Source organism: Protopterus annectens, chromosome 3.part1 (genome assembly GCF_019279795.1).
Source record: "Protopterus annectens isolate FY-2018-M chromosome 3.part1, PAN1.0, whole genome shotgun sequence".
Classification (NCBI taxonomy): domain Eukaryota; kingdom Metazoa; phylum Chordata; order Ceratodontiformes; family Protopteridae; genus Protopterus; species Protopterus annectens.
The window spans coordinates 555,931,163-555,948,570 of record NC_056732.1 but is presented as its reverse complement, the minus strand read 5'-3'; the positions used below and the strand labels follow the sequence as shown (position 1 = coordinate 555,948,570).

Genomic DNA, 17,408 nt, shown 5'->3' with positions numbered 1-17,408 from the left:
TAAAATTTTTAACCTGGAAGACTGTCTTTGAAGTATCAAAAAGTGATGTTGATATGTATGCTTAGCTGCCATAAGTCAGTTATCTATTTGGTAACTTTTATGACAACTTCTGCTTAAAACCCAGAAAGCCAGAAGGATTGTGAGGCCCCGCTTTCACAGTCTGTATTCATACTGAAAATCAAGATCAAGTGAGCTTTTGCCATTCTGCTCCATGGGAGGTTTTTGTCCTCCCTCAACTTGCCTTAGGACACCTGCATTACTCTTTGACAGGTGTACTGCTCCAGTCAGACTCCTCACCTGGCACTGTCCCCAGAATGGGTTGAGCCAGGGAGCTTGGACCCGGAAGTGAGAGCCCCAATGGGCCCCCACACACACACACCTCAACAGGTAAGTGAAAAAACGTTGAGTGGTGGTATTTCACCAGCGGCTGAGGCCTCCCACTTATTCTATACCTGTCATGTCTCTTCACAGTTCCAGACTAAAGTCAAGCTCAAAAAGGTCTTCCTTCACCGCTGATTCTGCCAAGCCTGTTCCCTTGGCTGTGGTTTTACTAGACAGTAGGTAGGGACAGTGGGAATCTTGTTGACCCATTCATGCGCTTCACTAATTAAATGAGGCATTTGTCTACCTTAAGAGAGGCATAGTTAGAATGGTCTCAGAACTTCAGGCACTGCCTTCTAAGCCTCCTTATTTGACTTTTTCATAAGGATAGGGTATCTTTACGAACCAACCCATTCTTTCTTCCTAAGCTGGTGTCAGAATCCGATATCAGTCAAGCTATCAATCTTCCAGTTTTATTTCCAAATTTCACAAAGGAGAGTATATGTTGCACCTATTGGATGTTCACAGACAGTTCTGTTTTTTATCTACAAAGCACAAACATTTTCAGGAAATAAGACCAATTATTTGTCTCCTTTTCAGATTCGAAATAGGGCAAACCATTTGCTTATTGTATTTCCTTTGTTTATAAAAAATTGGGTTTGTCATTGCCAAAACCTTTAAAGACTCATTCCACCAGGTCTGTGGCAACTTCTGCATTTTTATCTAGATCATCCTTGGATGATATTTGGGCAGCTGCAACTTGTGCTAATCCTCATAACTTTATTGCTCATTACAAATTGGATCGGGTCTCTAGGGGAAGAGTGGCCTTTTGCTCAGCAGTACTGAGGGATATCCTTTCTTAGAGTCCTAGCTGGGGACTCTGTCCCATTTGTTGAGGAATTAATGAAAATGATAGCATTAGATAAAAAAAATATGTACTCACCATAACGTTCCATTTGTGTTGTCTATTTCGATTCTTCCTCAAATCTCCTCCCTCCAGCTAACCCCTTACCAGTTTAACTTCTGGAAGGATTAGAAGATCCTAAAGCAACCAGTGATGTCCATCCATTTCACTGTTTCAGTATTCATTACACTACAGATCCTCTGTCAAGGGTGGCCAGACATCCGGCCAGTATACCAAAGCCTATAGGTTGCTTTAAGGTACACCGTAAGTCACGTGTAAGCTCCTTGCATAGCATAGGGCATAAAGGTGACACCCGGACATACCACCCCCAGAATTTCTTTGCCGCCAGTCTGAACGCCATTTCTTGATCGTCGCTCTGAACTCCCATTCCGTTACTGGTCAACCAAGCTGCATCAGATAAGTGCTCTATTGGGGTTTTGTTGTCTTATCTTTCTTTTGTTATATTGTTGCTTGTGGAATTTCATGTCATCCAAGAAGGGTAATTGCCAGTGTGGGAGACAGATTCCCCCTAAAGACAGTCACGAACATTGTCCGTTTTGCCTTGACGCTTCGCACAACCATACATCCTGTTCAATTTGTCAGGCCTTTGTTCCCAAGACCCTTCATAGTAGACTTTCTTCCCTGGTGCTTTATCTTGAGAATCAACTTCTTAAGCTTCTGGATAGACACACCATGGAGGGAATTCCTGCTCTGAAGGACAGCCATCCATGAAGAAGAAGCCAAGAAATCTAGGCCGGAATCTTCTACTGTACAGCCTCTGCTGGATGTCTCTCCTGAGGTAAGTAAAAGCCCAGAGGTTCACCCAGCTTTATTGTTGAATTCTGGTGCGACCAGGTTGGAGGCCGGCAGGGATCCAACCTTAGGCATATCCGAGGAGGCATTGCAGACGTCTGTGTTGGACATTCAGGAAGAACTGCGGCTTATCTCTGAGGGGCCTACGGGTGTTCCTCTAATTTTAATCAGAGAAGATGTCCCTACTACAATTATTGAATGCTGTCTGGGGTCAGGACTTTCTAAATTTTATAAGGTGGATGTCCCATTAAATGAAAAACAGAAAACTAAACGTATTTCTCCAGCTGCTAAGGATTCATAGAGTGGATGGCAGTCCTTTACTCAGAGGGTTGTTTAGTGCTTTGATGGTTTTAAAACTTCCTCAGGGAGTTTCTGTTCTAGCCCACCCTTTGGTCCTCTACTCCCGTTAAGAGACCCAGAGAACAAGATTCCCCTGAGGAGGAGGTGGCTTCAGATGAGAAATGCCTTGCTTACTTCTCCTAGAATCCCTGTCCTTTGGATTATGAATGGGAGGAAAAGGAATCTACCAGTCCTGATACTCTCTTTGAGGAGATTTCTTTTGGGGATACAATCTCTAAGACAATGGCATTCTTTAAAAGGGACTTTGCTCAAGTTTGTGAGATACAAAAAAAGGTATTTTGAGCTATTGCAGGTAGTCTTCCAGACCTTCTGCTATCTCTCCTCTTTGGTTACTTCGTTGGATGCCTTTTTTAATGACTCAGCCCCCTGCCCCCAAAAAACCTGGGTTCTGTAGGGTCCTGAGGACTGTAAATTTATGCACATGAGGATTCTTCAGTGGTTACTATTCACCCAGTGGTCTTATCAACTTCCCATGTCATTCTTAATCATGATTACAGACTCTTGCAAGAAGGATCTTCGCTGGTGGTTGACCAGCCAACAAGTTGCAGTGGGTCGACCATTTGTTTCTCCCCCGCCATCAGCCACGGTGACCACGGATGCTTCTCTGATAGGGGGGGGGGGCTTTTTCAGGGAAGAACAGCCCAAGGCACCTGGTCGGAGACCAAGTCACAGTTGCACATCAATGTTCTGGAGCTGAGAGTGGTGCTTTGGCATTGCAGCACTTCCACAACTCTCTGTCTCCAGGGATAATTGCGATACAATCAGACAAATATTTCAGTGGTCTGGTACATCAACAAGCAAGGGGGAACCAAGTCTTACCCCCTGTGTTGAGAGACCTTGAAAATTTGGCAGTGGGCTGTATCCACCGGGAGCTTTCTAATAGCAACACATATCCCAGGAAAATCTAACGTGATAGCGGACAAACTGAGCAGAGCCATCCTGCTACCAAATGAGTGGTCTCTCAAAAACGAAGCTGCGGAGATGATTTCCCACAGATGGGGCCAGCCATGCTGCAACCTGTTTGCATCCCCTATGAATGCCAAATGGAGACGCTACTTTGCCCTGAATCCCCCTCCTCGGGACAGCCCAGGGGACTCGCTCGTACACAATTGGCCCTTGGGACTCCTGTATGCATTTCCACCTATACCCCTGATTCCGAAATTCTTGCAGAAAGCCAAAACCCTGGAAAGGACTGTAATCTTAACAGCCCCTTTTTGGCCTCATCAGATTTAGTTCTCCTTCCTCCGACTTTATCAACTGGAGGAACCTTGGATTTTGGACCCAGTTGCAGACCTACTGACACATTCATCAGGGGCCCTCCATCCCTCCATTCGTTCCCTCAGACTGACAGCTTGGCTGCTCCGATTCCCTACCTAGCCAGGTCACAGGATCTTTCTTTGGTGGTACAACACATTCTTGTATCTTCGCATAAGGCTTCCACCAGAAAGTTGTATGCTAGTAAATGGAAGCGATTTACCTTTTAGGCATCCCAGAATAACATTGATCCTTATGTTGCCCCAATTGCTAGTATACTGGAATTCCTATCTAAGCTTTTTCATGAAGGTGCTGTAGCTGCCACAATTAGAGTTCAATTGGCTGCTATCTTGAATTTTCACCTTGGAGCTGAAGGTTGTAATTTGATGTCTCTCAGAATATGTAGGGCCTTCCTTAAGGGCCCCATTCATCTTAGGCCACCTGTTAGACAACCCTTTGGTCCCTGGAATCTAAATTTTGTGCTGTCATATATTATTCTTCCCTCTTTGAGCCTGCATTATCCTGTCAGTTGAAGTTTATTTTTTGGAAGACTATTTTCTTGGTGGCCATTACCTCAGCACGCAAGGTATCTGAACTCCAAGCCCTTTCTATCAAGCCCCCATATTTGGTGTTCCACCCAGACAGAGTATCACTGAGGACTAATCCTTCATTCCTGCCAAAGGTGTGTTCTGAGACCAATCTGAACCAAACTATTGAACTTCCAACCTTTTTCAGTAATCATTCTAATAAGCTGGAATACATGTTGCATAAACTCGATGCTCACAGACAATTGAGGTTCTATTTGGACAGAACAAAAGAATTTAGAAGATCTGACCAACTCTGTGTCTCATGCTGACGCTAAGAAAGGATTACCAGTTTCTAAAGTTACCCTTTCTAAATGGTTAACTGACTGCATTAAATTTTATCTACTCTTCAGCAAACCAAACATTAGAGTATGGTGTGAAGGCGCATTCAACTAGAGCCTTCTCCACTTCGGCTTATATGGCTCGATTACCTTTAGACACTATATGTGCAGCTGCCACTTGGTCTAAGCCCTCATACCTTTATCACTCATTACAAAATGGACAAGGCCTCCAGGGACAGGGCTTCCTTTGGTTTCACTGTCCTCAGGAATATACTCCCTTGAGCCTCCCAGGTTTAGGCTGCTTAGGACGCTACCCATGTGTAAGAATAAATGGCGAGATTGAACAACTTCACATAAAGAAGTTATGTACTTAATGTTCCATGTGTGTTGTTCATCTCACCTTTATTCTTACATTCCCACCCACCTTCCCCGTCCAGCGTCTCGAAGAGCGAGTAGACTTCGGGTCTGGTGTTTTTTTTTCTGGGACTTCTTATTCCGGCTGGAGTATTTATTGAGTTACACCTGTTCATGCTGGGTTCAGCAAGCTAGATCTGAGGTAGGACAAAGAGTATCATGGGATAGTAAAGCGTCCGACTCGGAGCCTATGGTTCGGCTCCGAACCCATGTGTAAGAATAAAGGTGAGATGAACAACTCACGTGGAACGTTATGGTAAGCACATAACTTCTTTTTTTGCTTTCTGGATTTTAGGTCAGTGTTTTCTTGTTTGTCATTCACATGGCTAATTACATAAAAAATGGGGCTTTCATATGCATAACACAGGCTTTTATGATTTTTCAAAAGCCTGTTAATGTTGAATTGAGAAGTAGTAATTTAGAATCAAGTTATCAGGTGCTTTCAGTGTTTTTTTATGTTTGAAGAAACTATCCAGTCATCATACAGAGAAGCTAGACATGGTGAAAAACAGCAAGAGAAAAAATCTGGCAAGTGCTATTCTGAAGTGAGCGATTCTGAAGATGAATATGATTTCTTGAAAATGTCTGGCGAGAGGAAGAAATATGGTCTTACTAGTAGTTGTAGAGAAAGAAAAACTGACACTGTACCGTTGAGGTCAAAGTCCAATAGATATTCTTCTTCATATAGCAAGTGGTTAGAAGATGAAAAGGAGAATGAAAACAATGCTATTTTTCCTTGGAGTTTATCTCCTGGGACTAATAATCCACCAGGAAGTACTGCTGGAAAGAATGCATTCAGTAAGTATAAATTCTACTATAGGTATTGCAGATGTTTTATATATTGGTTATTGGCAGCTGCTGGTACAGTGAACATATTCAAAAGATTACCTAAATTCTTTGCACAGTAACATCTGCCAAGTTACGACCTTGATTTGTCATTATATTGTATCTTATTTTTTTTAAAAGGAGACTGTACAGTATTCACATAACCAAAATGTAACTTCCTTATTTCAGCAGTGTTTGATTTACAATCAACGCAGTAAATAATGGAATGTTTTTTACTCTCTCATCACAGCTGGTTAGAATGGTGCAAGTATGCAAGCCCCATCCATTGAAAGCAAAGCCTTTTAAAAAGTATGTGAAGAAAGCGTACATGACTGTGTGTACACATTATTACTTTTTTATAAAAACATTTAAGACTTGAGCAGTCCAATGTTATATTTATATCTTACTTTGAAATTATCTGTCCTTTAATATGAGGATTCACTAATGTGTCGAGAGGACACTATAATCCAGTCCTGGGCTCACAGATTCAAACACAAAAACTACAGATGCTCAGGGTAGCCCATTGATTTGGGATTTCTTCTCTATTTTTAACTCTTGAATTTTTTTTTTTCACAAAGCAAGGCATTTTCCAAGTCCGTAAGTTAATGGGAGTTGTGTAGCACTATTTGATAGCCCATTTCTACTAGCTTGTAATGTACATTTCTTTTTCCTTCGGGTACTTCTTAAGTGTATTTTTATAGCATTTGTTCTGACCAGGCAAGATCTCAAGCCCTAACTGCACTGACAATACAAATTCTGTTTTGGAAGTAAGGAATCCTAAGTAATTTGAATCCTAAGTATGTCCAGCCCAGAGGAGCTGATGTCTAAAGATAATTTTCTCATTGTTGAGGAGTCATCTCAACAGAAATCCTCATGTTAGTCTGGTCATCTTCTCAAACATGCAGAGGATTTTTTTGAAGTTAGTACTTGGGAGTACTTTTCCATTCCCTTAAATGTTGTACATCATTGAGGTTTTGTATCCTTAATGATAAAATATGCATCATACATTTATAGGACAAGCACATGTTTTATTGCTAGAACATGAAGGGATGTTTAAGTCTGAATGTTAATTTATTAGAACATTTGTGAGGCCCATCATAATTTTATGTTTCAGCTACAAAATGCTTAGGCTTCAGTTTCTATTTTCAGCATCTGCAAAACTTCACACATTTGCAGTGATATCATTGTCATATTCTGTTTGATACCACTCATAAACCCTGATAATGAATGTAATACTTTATTTTACTCACAATGTTGGTGCAGTAGAGTGGGAAATACGGATGCTCTTCATTTGATCACTGCTGCAGTAGCCTTAGCTATTTGGGTTGTATCCTGTACAGAGTACAACATCTGGCCAGCTTCCAAAGTTTCAGGTCACCATCCATACACTCAAAACATTAGCTCAAGATGAGCTGACTAAACATCAGGTTTGGGAACAGATCAATTTAGAGATTTCCTGCCTCTGAAGAGCAGGCTTTAGAGAATCAATTGTATGTTCGTTTGTTGGGCAGATAAGTTCACTTTGGGGGGGGGGGGGGGGGGGGCCTTACTTTTTATGATAGAAAGCATTTTCCTCCAAAATGTGTTACATTGTGCTAGGAGAAAAGTGTTTAATGCTTGATATGTTTGAAACAGGAGCATTACTGTTTTGCTTATATGGTAAAAAGTTGTTTTTAACTTTAAACTATTTTTTCTGTGGTAAAAGTTGTGCTATTTTACTTTTGGAGGTAGGGTAAGTGTTTAAAGCTTTTTACAGTGTTTCAACAAAGAAAGTTACCTTCCATAACTTACCGGTTTTGCCACTATTGCTTCTAGGTTTCCCCAGGAATCGGGCATCTTTTTCAACTTAATCATGGAATTACATACTGATTCCTTGGTTCTATCTTCTTTCAGCCACAGAAAGAAAAAAAAAATTGTAAGCAGCATTTGCTGCCACAGAATGCTGATAAAATGCCTTAGCTGTTGGTTTCTCGGACCACTCATCTAAGCTACAATGGACTGGGGGGGGGGGGGGTAGACACGGACTCTGTGGCTGTTGGAGTGCTCTTGGCGGGCAAGGAAGAAACACTCTTGTCACTCCTGAGTAAAGTGGCAAGGAATGCCACTCTCCGTAGCCAGAAAGCTGTGCCCATTCCTACAGAGTTTTTTTTTGCTGCCAGAAAATTAGTCTTTCTTCAGATTTTCCTGTCAAAACTTAAACATATGTCTTCTCTCCTTTCCTGTCTGTTACCCTGGACAGAAGTAATTTATTGTGCTTAGTTCAAGGTTTCGTGCAGGCTGTGAACCTCAAAATGATTCTGAAAGCACAGATTGTGTCATCTCCACAGAATTCTGATTCAGATTCTGAGCATAGAATGACTTCTGGCAGTAATTATGAAGGATTAGCTTTCTCTGAAACTATTGTTAGAATAAATCAGTTGTTTCAATGAGTAAACAGTGATGTTTTTCAGTCCTCCAGAAAGTATTGTGATTTACAAACACACATACAAATATTTCAAGCATGGGCATTAGTACCCTTCTATCTTTCCAATATACCAAAACACGTGTTCTCATAGTAAGCGCCCAGGCTGTTCTCAAAAGTATCTAAACTAGTACTTGCTTTAATGTAATTTGGTAGTCTGTTCCATGCATCAGCTGCTGTCTCAGAGAATCAATTAGTACACTTCTCTTTCCGAAAGAATCTTCTACATAGGTTGTTTGATGATCCTCTACTTTTTGATAATCCCAAACATTCCCAGAGGTAGTTGTCTCTAAATGCCCCATACACCTGAATAAGATCTCCTGTTAGGTATCCATAAGGGAATGTACAAGTTCAGATAGTTTAGTCATTGTAACTTAAATTTTCACATTCATTGATGCTCTTGGTATGTTTCCACTGTACTCTTTCCAGTTTACTCATGCTTGTTTTCTTATAAGGTTTCTATATTGTTATTCCATACTCAAGTTTGGGTCTAATGTAACTAACAAACAATGACTTCATCATATCTGATTTCCCAGACTTTATAAATCTTTTTATACAACCTATAGTTGTATATCTGTCACTAACCAGTTGGTTGATATGATTAGAAAAACTCAAAACTGGATCTACCCATATACCCAGGTCCTTAAATGTCTACAGTTTCAATCACTGTGTGCTGTATAAATTATTCACCTTTCAGTTTGTCTCCCAAGTCTCATATGCTTAGTTTTTTATGCATTTATCAGCATATTCCCCTGTGCCCAAATGGTCAATTTAGTCAAGTTCCTTTGCAGACATGCCTTATACTAAATTTCTAGTCATTTGCATATAGACCGTAGAACACCTCTGGTGAAAATGTTAGGTCTGAAAGATGCAATCTAAACAAGTAAGGGCCTAGGACAGAGCCCTGTGAGACACTCTGATTGTAACCAAGAATTTCAGCTGTCCAATTGTTGTATAATACTTACCATGTCCTATTTGCCCTCCTCCTGGGCAATTATAAGATTCTGTATGGCTTATGCCACCCCTTGATTTGAGTATACTGTGCCCTTTTTTAAGGTTTAGTTTACTGTGCCTCTGTCTAATAGTGACACAGGAGTAATCCCTGGAACAAACCTAAGCCATGCAGCTACTCATCTTATCAAGAGTGCATCAATTCCTAGTTGTTCCAATTTATTGATCAGTATTTTGTGTGTGACCCTTTCAAACTCTGCAGTTAAGTGTATATAAATTACATCACAGCACATTTTTTCATTAATAGCTAATGTTAAGTTGTCAATCTCGCCTTCATTCTTGCTGGTTGGGTTCGGAGCCGATCCTCGGCTCCGACTCGGCCATCTTCAAAAGCTCGAGAGCTGCTTACTAGCTCGAGGCCCCCCTATATCCCATGATGCCTGGCGTTAGATGCCCAGATCTCATTTGCTGCTTTCGCTACGAGGTTGCGTTTACTGGCTCAGGTCGTATATTTTTCACTTTATTACTATATATTAGGGTTTATTGTATATTATTGGTTTAAATATTTACTGTTTTTTTTTTCATAGTTGTAGGTATTCCTAGTGTTTAACCCCCCTCCTCCCCCTTTGAAAACCTTTGAGAGTTTTCCCCTCCCTCCCCCCTTCTGTTAGGGTAGAACGTTTTAGTTAGAGGCTTATCTTTAACATTGTAAGTTCTTTCTATAAAAATTGTAGTAGTTGTAGGTTAGTTTTAGGCTATCTTATATTATTTTTGTGTGTGTGCTGTTTGGGTGTGGTAACTTGTATGGACTGTGTGTTTTTTTTCTAGTTACCAATTCCCCTTAGTACTCTTTATTAGTATTGTGCTTTTCCTTTACAGGAATGTCTAAAGACACTAAAGTGTCAGGATTCAAGAAGTGTGACTCATGCTGTCAGAAAATGTCACTGACAGATGGTCACACTTCTTGTGTCTACTGCTTGGGCGCCCTACACTTGCAGGACTCATGTTCGGTGTGTCACGCCTTTAGTCCAAGAGTCCTGCAGGAGCGTAGGAATAAGCTTATCCTTAGGGGTTTGCTTAAACCTGAAGGATCACCAGCAAAGACTCAGTCAATGAAACCTTCTAGGCCATCGAAGCCGTCGGCTCCTAGCTCGGAGCCGTCGTTGGGTATGGCTTCTGCTTCAACTTCGGTTCCGGCTGGAACCGAAGTACCTATCTCTATGTCAACTTCGGCTCCGGCTGGAGCCGAAGTACCTATTTCCCAGTCGGCTCCGACCCTCCCGTCTGAACCTTCAGGGAGTCGAAACCGCTCCGAGTCACCATCCTTGGAGTCAATACACTTGGCTCCAGGGTCTCCCATATTACAATCTGAGCGGAGTCATCGATCCCACTCTTCTCGGTCATCTTGGCTATCTGACCATGATTTGGAGAGAGTGGTGAGCAGGCTTTTAAAGTCGCAGGCCCTGGCCAAAATGCTATCCAGCCCCCCTCATCAGGGTTTGGCTCTACCTGTTTCTACAATAGTTCCTCTCTTGACTCATCCCTTGAGTTCGGAGCCGTAGCATGCTGTGGCTGGAACAGTGGGTCCGTCGGCACCAATACCTCCCCTTTCGGTTCCATCATCGGCTCCGATCTCTTCCATGGTGCCGTCCTTGGAGGGATCTGGGCACCGGGACTCCCTCATTGGCTCCGAGGGGGCGAGTGGCATCTGACCCTTGTTCGACCCTGTTCTCCCTCTTGGAGCTTCGGCGCAGGTGAGTACATTGGTTTCTGAGCCGTCTCTCTCGGTGTCAGGAAGGATTCCGGTCTCTTCGGAGCAGGAGCCTTCTCCGGTATCGGGATGGGGTGTCTTCGAGGTCATGAGGAGTGTGCTGGCATCTGAGTCAGCCTCGCGGTCAGCCCCATCGGCTCCTCCCCCATGGGGCCTGCTCCTGCCTCTGCCCCTCCTCCAGACCCCAAGCGTGGGAAACAAGCGCTCCATGGCACCCCATTGGGTGTATCTTCCTCTTCCAAGGCCTCCCCCGTTCATTCAGAGGAGCCCCTTCGAAAAAGGAAATGCAAGAGGAAGCATGTAGACTCACCTGAGTCTGTCAGTTCAGATACCGACTTGGAGGAGTCGGAAGGGTTCTCGGGATCCCCCTCTGAGGACGTCTTCTTCTCAGACATCCTTGAAATCCTTAGGCAGAGGGGGAACTGGACTACCCTTAACCCTTCCGAGGATGAGTCAGTATTCCTGGACGCGTTTGGTTCCCGACCCTCCACCTCCTGGGTGTCTCCGCCTTTCGATCCACTGATGTCGGTGGTGGCTCGAAAGGCGTGGTCAGCTCCAGACACAATGGAACCAACTCCCCGCAGGCCCACAAAATTCATCACTGTCCCTCAGGACAAGCAATTTCTGACCAAGGGTGTTCCCATTGATGCCATGGTGGTAGCAGTGGCCACTAAAAAGGAGTTGGCTGAAACTTCTTCGTCTGTCCATCCCCCTAACAAGGAGTCTAGGACGATGGACAAATATGGGAAGCGGATGTTTTCCTCAGCGACCTTTTCCATGAGGTCTCTGAACTATTTGTGCCATTTTACCCGCCTTCAAAGAGATCTCCTTAAAGAGTTGGAGATACCCTTCAAGATCCATCAGCTGCGGGGGCTGAGGCTAAGATTGCCTCCCAGCTGGCGACTCTGAATTCTGTAGTAAACTCCTCCATGCGGCTCATCTCTTATGCAGCCGATGGAGCGAGTAGGGCCGCAGGCACAGGTGTGGCTTTGAGGAGACACGCTTGGATGTGGCTATGCAACTTTGCGGAACCCTTCAGGGTGTCTTTCACCAACACCCCCCTTGATGGTTCTGCTCTGTTTGGACCACAGGTGAAGGATACCCTTACCAGGTGTGAGCAGGAAGGCAAGACTCTCTCTGCCGTTGGAGTCCGTTTTTCCACTCCTTCAAGACCATATCCCAAGGGTCAGAAGAGTGGGAAAATGTGGTTCCGGAAGTCCCAGGGAGCCATGCCTGACACACGTGGAGAGTTCCCCTCCAGGGGCAGAGGAGGGAACAACAATAGATGCCATCCTAGGGGCAGAGGGGGCCCGCAAAATCAGGGTCAAAGAGAATCCTTCTCTGACAAGCCCTTCCAGCATCCCTGAAGTGCTGCCCGACTGTCCACCTTCGGAAGCAGTCGAGGGAAGATTATCGCTGTACCCAAAAGCCTGGCAAAGTATAACACAAGACAAATGGGTACTTTCTATAATATCCAAAGATGTTCCACCCAAACTAAGGGATCAAGCAGTTCAAGAAATTTCAAAACTGCTAAGGAAAAGAGCCATCCAATCAGTCCCAGCAGACCAACAAGGATTCGGAATTTACTCAAGGTTCTTTTTGGTACCAAAAAAGACAGGACTGGAGACCCATTCTGGATCTCAGCTGACTAAACAGATCTGTGCAAAGAACGAAGTTCCGGATGGTCATGCTACAGTCCATTTTACCCTTTCTGGGTCAGGACAATTGGATGTGCTCCACAGATCTTCAGGACGCGTACTACCATATCAAAATGCACAGACGCTCCAGAAGATTCCTCCGCTTCCGGCTGGGAGCCAGTCATTATCAGTTCAGAGCTCTGCCCTTTGGTCTCACCACAGCCCCCAGGGTGTTCACCAAATGTTTGGCAGTAGTCACCGCTCACTTGAGACGGCAAGGATTCCAGGTGTTTCCATATTTAGACGACTGGCTCCTTACTGCAACCACCAGGCATCACCTGCTGCGAGCCAGAGACTACACCATCCGAACGTGCTCCACTCTAGGCATCACCTTGTCAATCTATTACCTTTATAGGTGCAAACTTAAATACAAAGGACATGTCAGCCACTCTCCCAGTAGACAGAGTGTTAACCATTCGACAGCATGTCCAGGTCTTATTAGGATGCAAAAGGATTCAGGCCAGATTCATCCTAAAAACGTTGGATCTCATGGCAGCGGCTATAATACTAGTCCCCCTTGCACGTTTTCACATGAGGATTCTTCAGTGGATGCTGTTCACGCAATGGTCCTTCCAGCAACTCCCATTGTATCACATGATATTGATCACTCAGTCATGCAAAAACTTGTTTGGTGGATAGTTTCCCCATCATTAAACCAGGGCAGACCATTTGTTCTTCCTCCTCCAGTAGCTACGGTGACCATGGACGCCTCCTTGATTGGGGGGGGGGGGGCATTTTCAGGGCAGAACAGTCCAAGGCACCTGGCAGCCTCATGAGTACCATCTGCATATCAATGTCTTGGAGATGAGAGCCGTGCTTTTAGCGTTGCAAGCTCTTCAGGACTCTCTTCCCACCGGGACTATTGCAATTCAGACAGACAATATGTCAGTGGTATGGTACATCAACAAGCAGGATGGAACCAAGTCATATCCCTTATGTCGAGAAGCACTCAGACTTTGGCAGTGGGCGATCTCTTCCCAACGGTTTCTAATAGCAGTGCACATCCCTGGGAAGTCCAACGTTATAGCGGACAGGCTGAGCAGAGCAATTCTCATGCCTCACGAGTGGTCTCTCAATCAGACTGTGGTGGACAAAATCTTCCGCAAATGGGGTCAGCCTTGCTGCGACCTCTTTGCCACCCCCTTCAACAGCAAGTGCGACAAGTTCTTCTCTCTCCTCCTTCTTCCCAGATACTTCCCCAAAGACGCTCTAGTTCACGATTGGCCTCAGGGACTTCTTTATGCATTCCCTCCATTTCCCCTGATTCCCAAACTAATTCAGAAGGCTACCACATTGGGATGCAAAATGATCCTCTTTGCCCCTTACTGGCCTTGACAAATCTGGTTCCCTTTCCTGCATCACCACCTTCTGGAGCAGCCCTGGACCCAATTCCAGACCTCCTGATCCATCAATTGGGCAGGCTGCACCAATCTCTTCATTCTCTCCAGCTCACAGCTTGGTTTCTCCACTTCTGGCATTAGCCAGGCTTCCTAACATTTCCCATTCGGTGCGTGAAGTAATCCTATCCTCGCATAAGTCCACCACTAGAAAAACTTATGCTAGTAAGTGGAAGCGTTTTTCCTTATGGGCAGAGACCAAGGATATAGACCCTTTTTCAGCCCCTGTGCACTCTGTTTTAGAATTTCTAGCAGAACTTTTTCAAACTGGATCCTCTTCTGCCATGATTAGAGTTCAGCTAGCTGCAATTTCAAATTTTCAACGGGCCAATCTGATTCAAGCATCATGTCCCATAAGCTTTGTAAAGCCTTTCTTAAAGGGACCACTCTACTCAGGCCCCCAGTAAGAGATCCCCCGCCTCCGTGGGATCTAAATTTGATTTTAGCTTCCCTAATACTACCCCCCTTTGAACCGGCAGCTTCTTGCTCCTTGAAGTTTTTCTTGGAAAACCCTTCTTGTGGTTGCAGTTACGTCGGCTAGAAGAGTTTCTGAACTTCAGGCTCTTTGTGTTTGTCCTCCTTACTTAGTTTTTCACAAAGATAGAGTTTCTCTTCGGACTAACCCTTCCTTTCTTCCAAAGGTTACTTCTGATTATAATTTGAATCAGTCCATTGAACTACCTGTGTTCTTTCCAAATTATTCCAACAAGGCAGAATACAAGTTACATCAGTTGGACATTCATAGACAATTACGCTTTTACCTGCATAGAACCAAGCAAACCAGAAAATCGGACCAGTTGTTCCTGTCCTACGCTGAGGGAAAACGAGGCTTACCGGTGTCAAAAGTCACCTTATCTAGATGGTTGACTTCTACTATTACTTTTATTTATCAGTTAAGAAAAAAAGAGCTCCCTGCTAAACCCAAAGGTCACTCCACCAGAGCTCTAGCTACTTCTGTGGCTTTTCAAGCCAGATTACCAATGGAAACTATTTGTGCGGCAGCTACGTAGACTAATCCACATACCTTCATTTCGCATTATAAACTGGATGTTGCCTCCAGAAGCAGAGCTGATTTTGGTTCCACTGTTCTGAAGAGTCTGTTCAGATGAGCCACCCAGGATTGAGGTGCTAGGGGCGCTGTCCCAACCAGCAAGAATGAAGGCGAGATTGACAACTTAACATTAAGAAGTTATGTACCTACCATAATGTTCCATGTTAGTTGTCTTCTTCGCGCCTTCTTTCTTGTGTCCCACCCTCCATCCCCCTATCCTAGTAGACCGAGAAGAGCTTCTTATGTTTTTTTTATCACTGGCTGAGTCTTCTCTGGCCTCCACTTCCCACTATTAGTCTCTCCAGTAGGTTCAGGCATCCTACTACGTTTTACTGGGTTATTATTATTATAATTGTTATTATTATGTCTGTAGTTAGGTTTACCAAACGAGATCTGGGTATCTAGCGCCAGGCATCATGGTATATAGGGAGGGTCCTCGAGCCAGTAAGCAGCTCTCGAGCTTTTGAAGATGGCCAAGTCGGAGCCGAGGATCGGCTCCGAACCCAACCAGCAGGAAAGAAGGCGAGAAGAAGACAACTAACATGGAACGTTATGGTAGGTACATAACTTCTTATTATTATATTGTTATAGAATGTCATGTTACAGTTGGTAATAGATCTGTTTCAACATATGCATGGCTATATATGGTTTCATGTCCCAGCCTATCCAGTTCTGACAATAACTTATCCAGTATTACCTTCTCCATTAGTTTTCCACAACATGAAAATAGACTTAAGGGTCTATATGACTCAGTTTGTCCTACTCCACTTTCCCTTAAAGACAGGTTTAATAAACACATGTCTCCAATCTTGAGGAATCTACCTATATTTACATGATTTAATAAATAATAAATAATAATAAACAAAAGCTTATTTTCTCAATTCCAGGACCTGCCCTTGCCATGACCCCACCTAGTCTTCCTTCCCTGTATGTACCCTCGAAAGGTCCATACTTAGTACCTCATTACACCTCTCTCTCCAATGTGTCTACTATGCATTTGCATAATTTTATACAAACAAAACATTTTTATTGTTGACCTAGTGAACTATATCAATGTAAAATTGTTACTAAGCTTCTTTTTAATGCAACTTTAACTTTATGCATGTAACCCAACATATGTGAATCTTTTTGCTATAACTGCTATTTTATCAATATTGTTTAAAATTGTACTTGTTTAAAAATGTACTACTGGAGCTTTTCTCCTTGGGTCTCCACTGAAAATGGGCCACAAGCCCAGTTGGACAAACCCGGTTAACAAATGGCAATAAATAAATAAATAATGGATATAATGTTACTGTAAGGTCTTGCTGAAGTGTTCTCAGGTCATTATTACTAACTCCGTCTCCTTCCTGAGCTTTGTTTGGATCCAGTTTGTGCAGCTGTTTTTCAGTATAATCTAATTTGATTCCAGTATCTGAGGTTACCTGGATGTCACTAGCGTAACTTATCACTTCCTTTGTGGAACCAAACTGTTCTGCCGAAAATATGTAAACATATCTATACCATATATCCATAAATCCAACACATTAGTCATAGGAGACTCCTTTGTGAGACACACACATGTGCCCTCACCAGACTGGATAAGGAGAAAGTCACGGTTATTTGTCAGGTGCCAGAATCCGTCATAGCACCAATGTACTCAAGTCTCTCAACAGGTACTGTTATGACTCTGTCATAGTCCATGTCAGAGTGAATGACTTGAGATGCACCTCCCTGGACTATATGAAGAGAGACATGATCGAACCCGCTGAGTATGTGTCCCAGGCAGGTATGTCCCTAGCCTTAAGCAGCATTCTGCCATCACCCAGAATGATCCCTCAATACAAATAGAAATGATTGACTTCAACAACTGGCTTAGTTTCTGGTTTCATTCAAAGGAGATCCAGTACCTGACAGCCTGGGATGACATCATTGACAAGCCATGATGCTTTGCCAGAGATGGCCTGCATATCTCTCTCCCTTGGGTTTCAGGTTCCTAACAAAGGCTCTTGCCTCCCATATAGTGCCTTTTTTAGGCAATGCCATGAGGTCAAAATTACAAACATGAAAATGTCATCAAAATGTAAATTATGCTGCTAAACGAGGAGTCTAGACATAAAACTGCACTTATTGCAAGCATTCTTAACCCTGGAAGAAGCTGACATTTGTACAATCACAGAAACCTGGTTCAAAGCTGCGAAGATCTCCTCGGCCATACCAGGTTACTCATCTATCATTCATTCAGACCCTAATCTGTGGGCAGCAAAACAAAGGGAGGTGGAGTTGCAATATATATAAAAGACATACACACCTCTAGGCTGGTTAAACAGTATGATGCACAGGGA

At 43.5% G+C, this 17,408-nt stretch overlaps 1 protein-coding gene across 1 annotated transcript in view; it reads left to right on the top strand.

Annotated features, from left to right (window-relative positions):
* The window catches only part of SGO1 (shugoshin 1), a 1,219,270-nt gene that overhangs the window by 880,079 nt on the left and 321,783 nt on the right, over window positions 1-17,408 (top strand). The window contains exon 10 of the mRNA XM_044066235.1: window positions 5,397-5,729. Within this exon, the coding sequence (XP_043922170.1) occupies window positions 5,397-5,729 (333 nt within the window). The remainder of the gene's footprint in view (window positions 1-5,396; window positions 5,730-17,408) is intronic.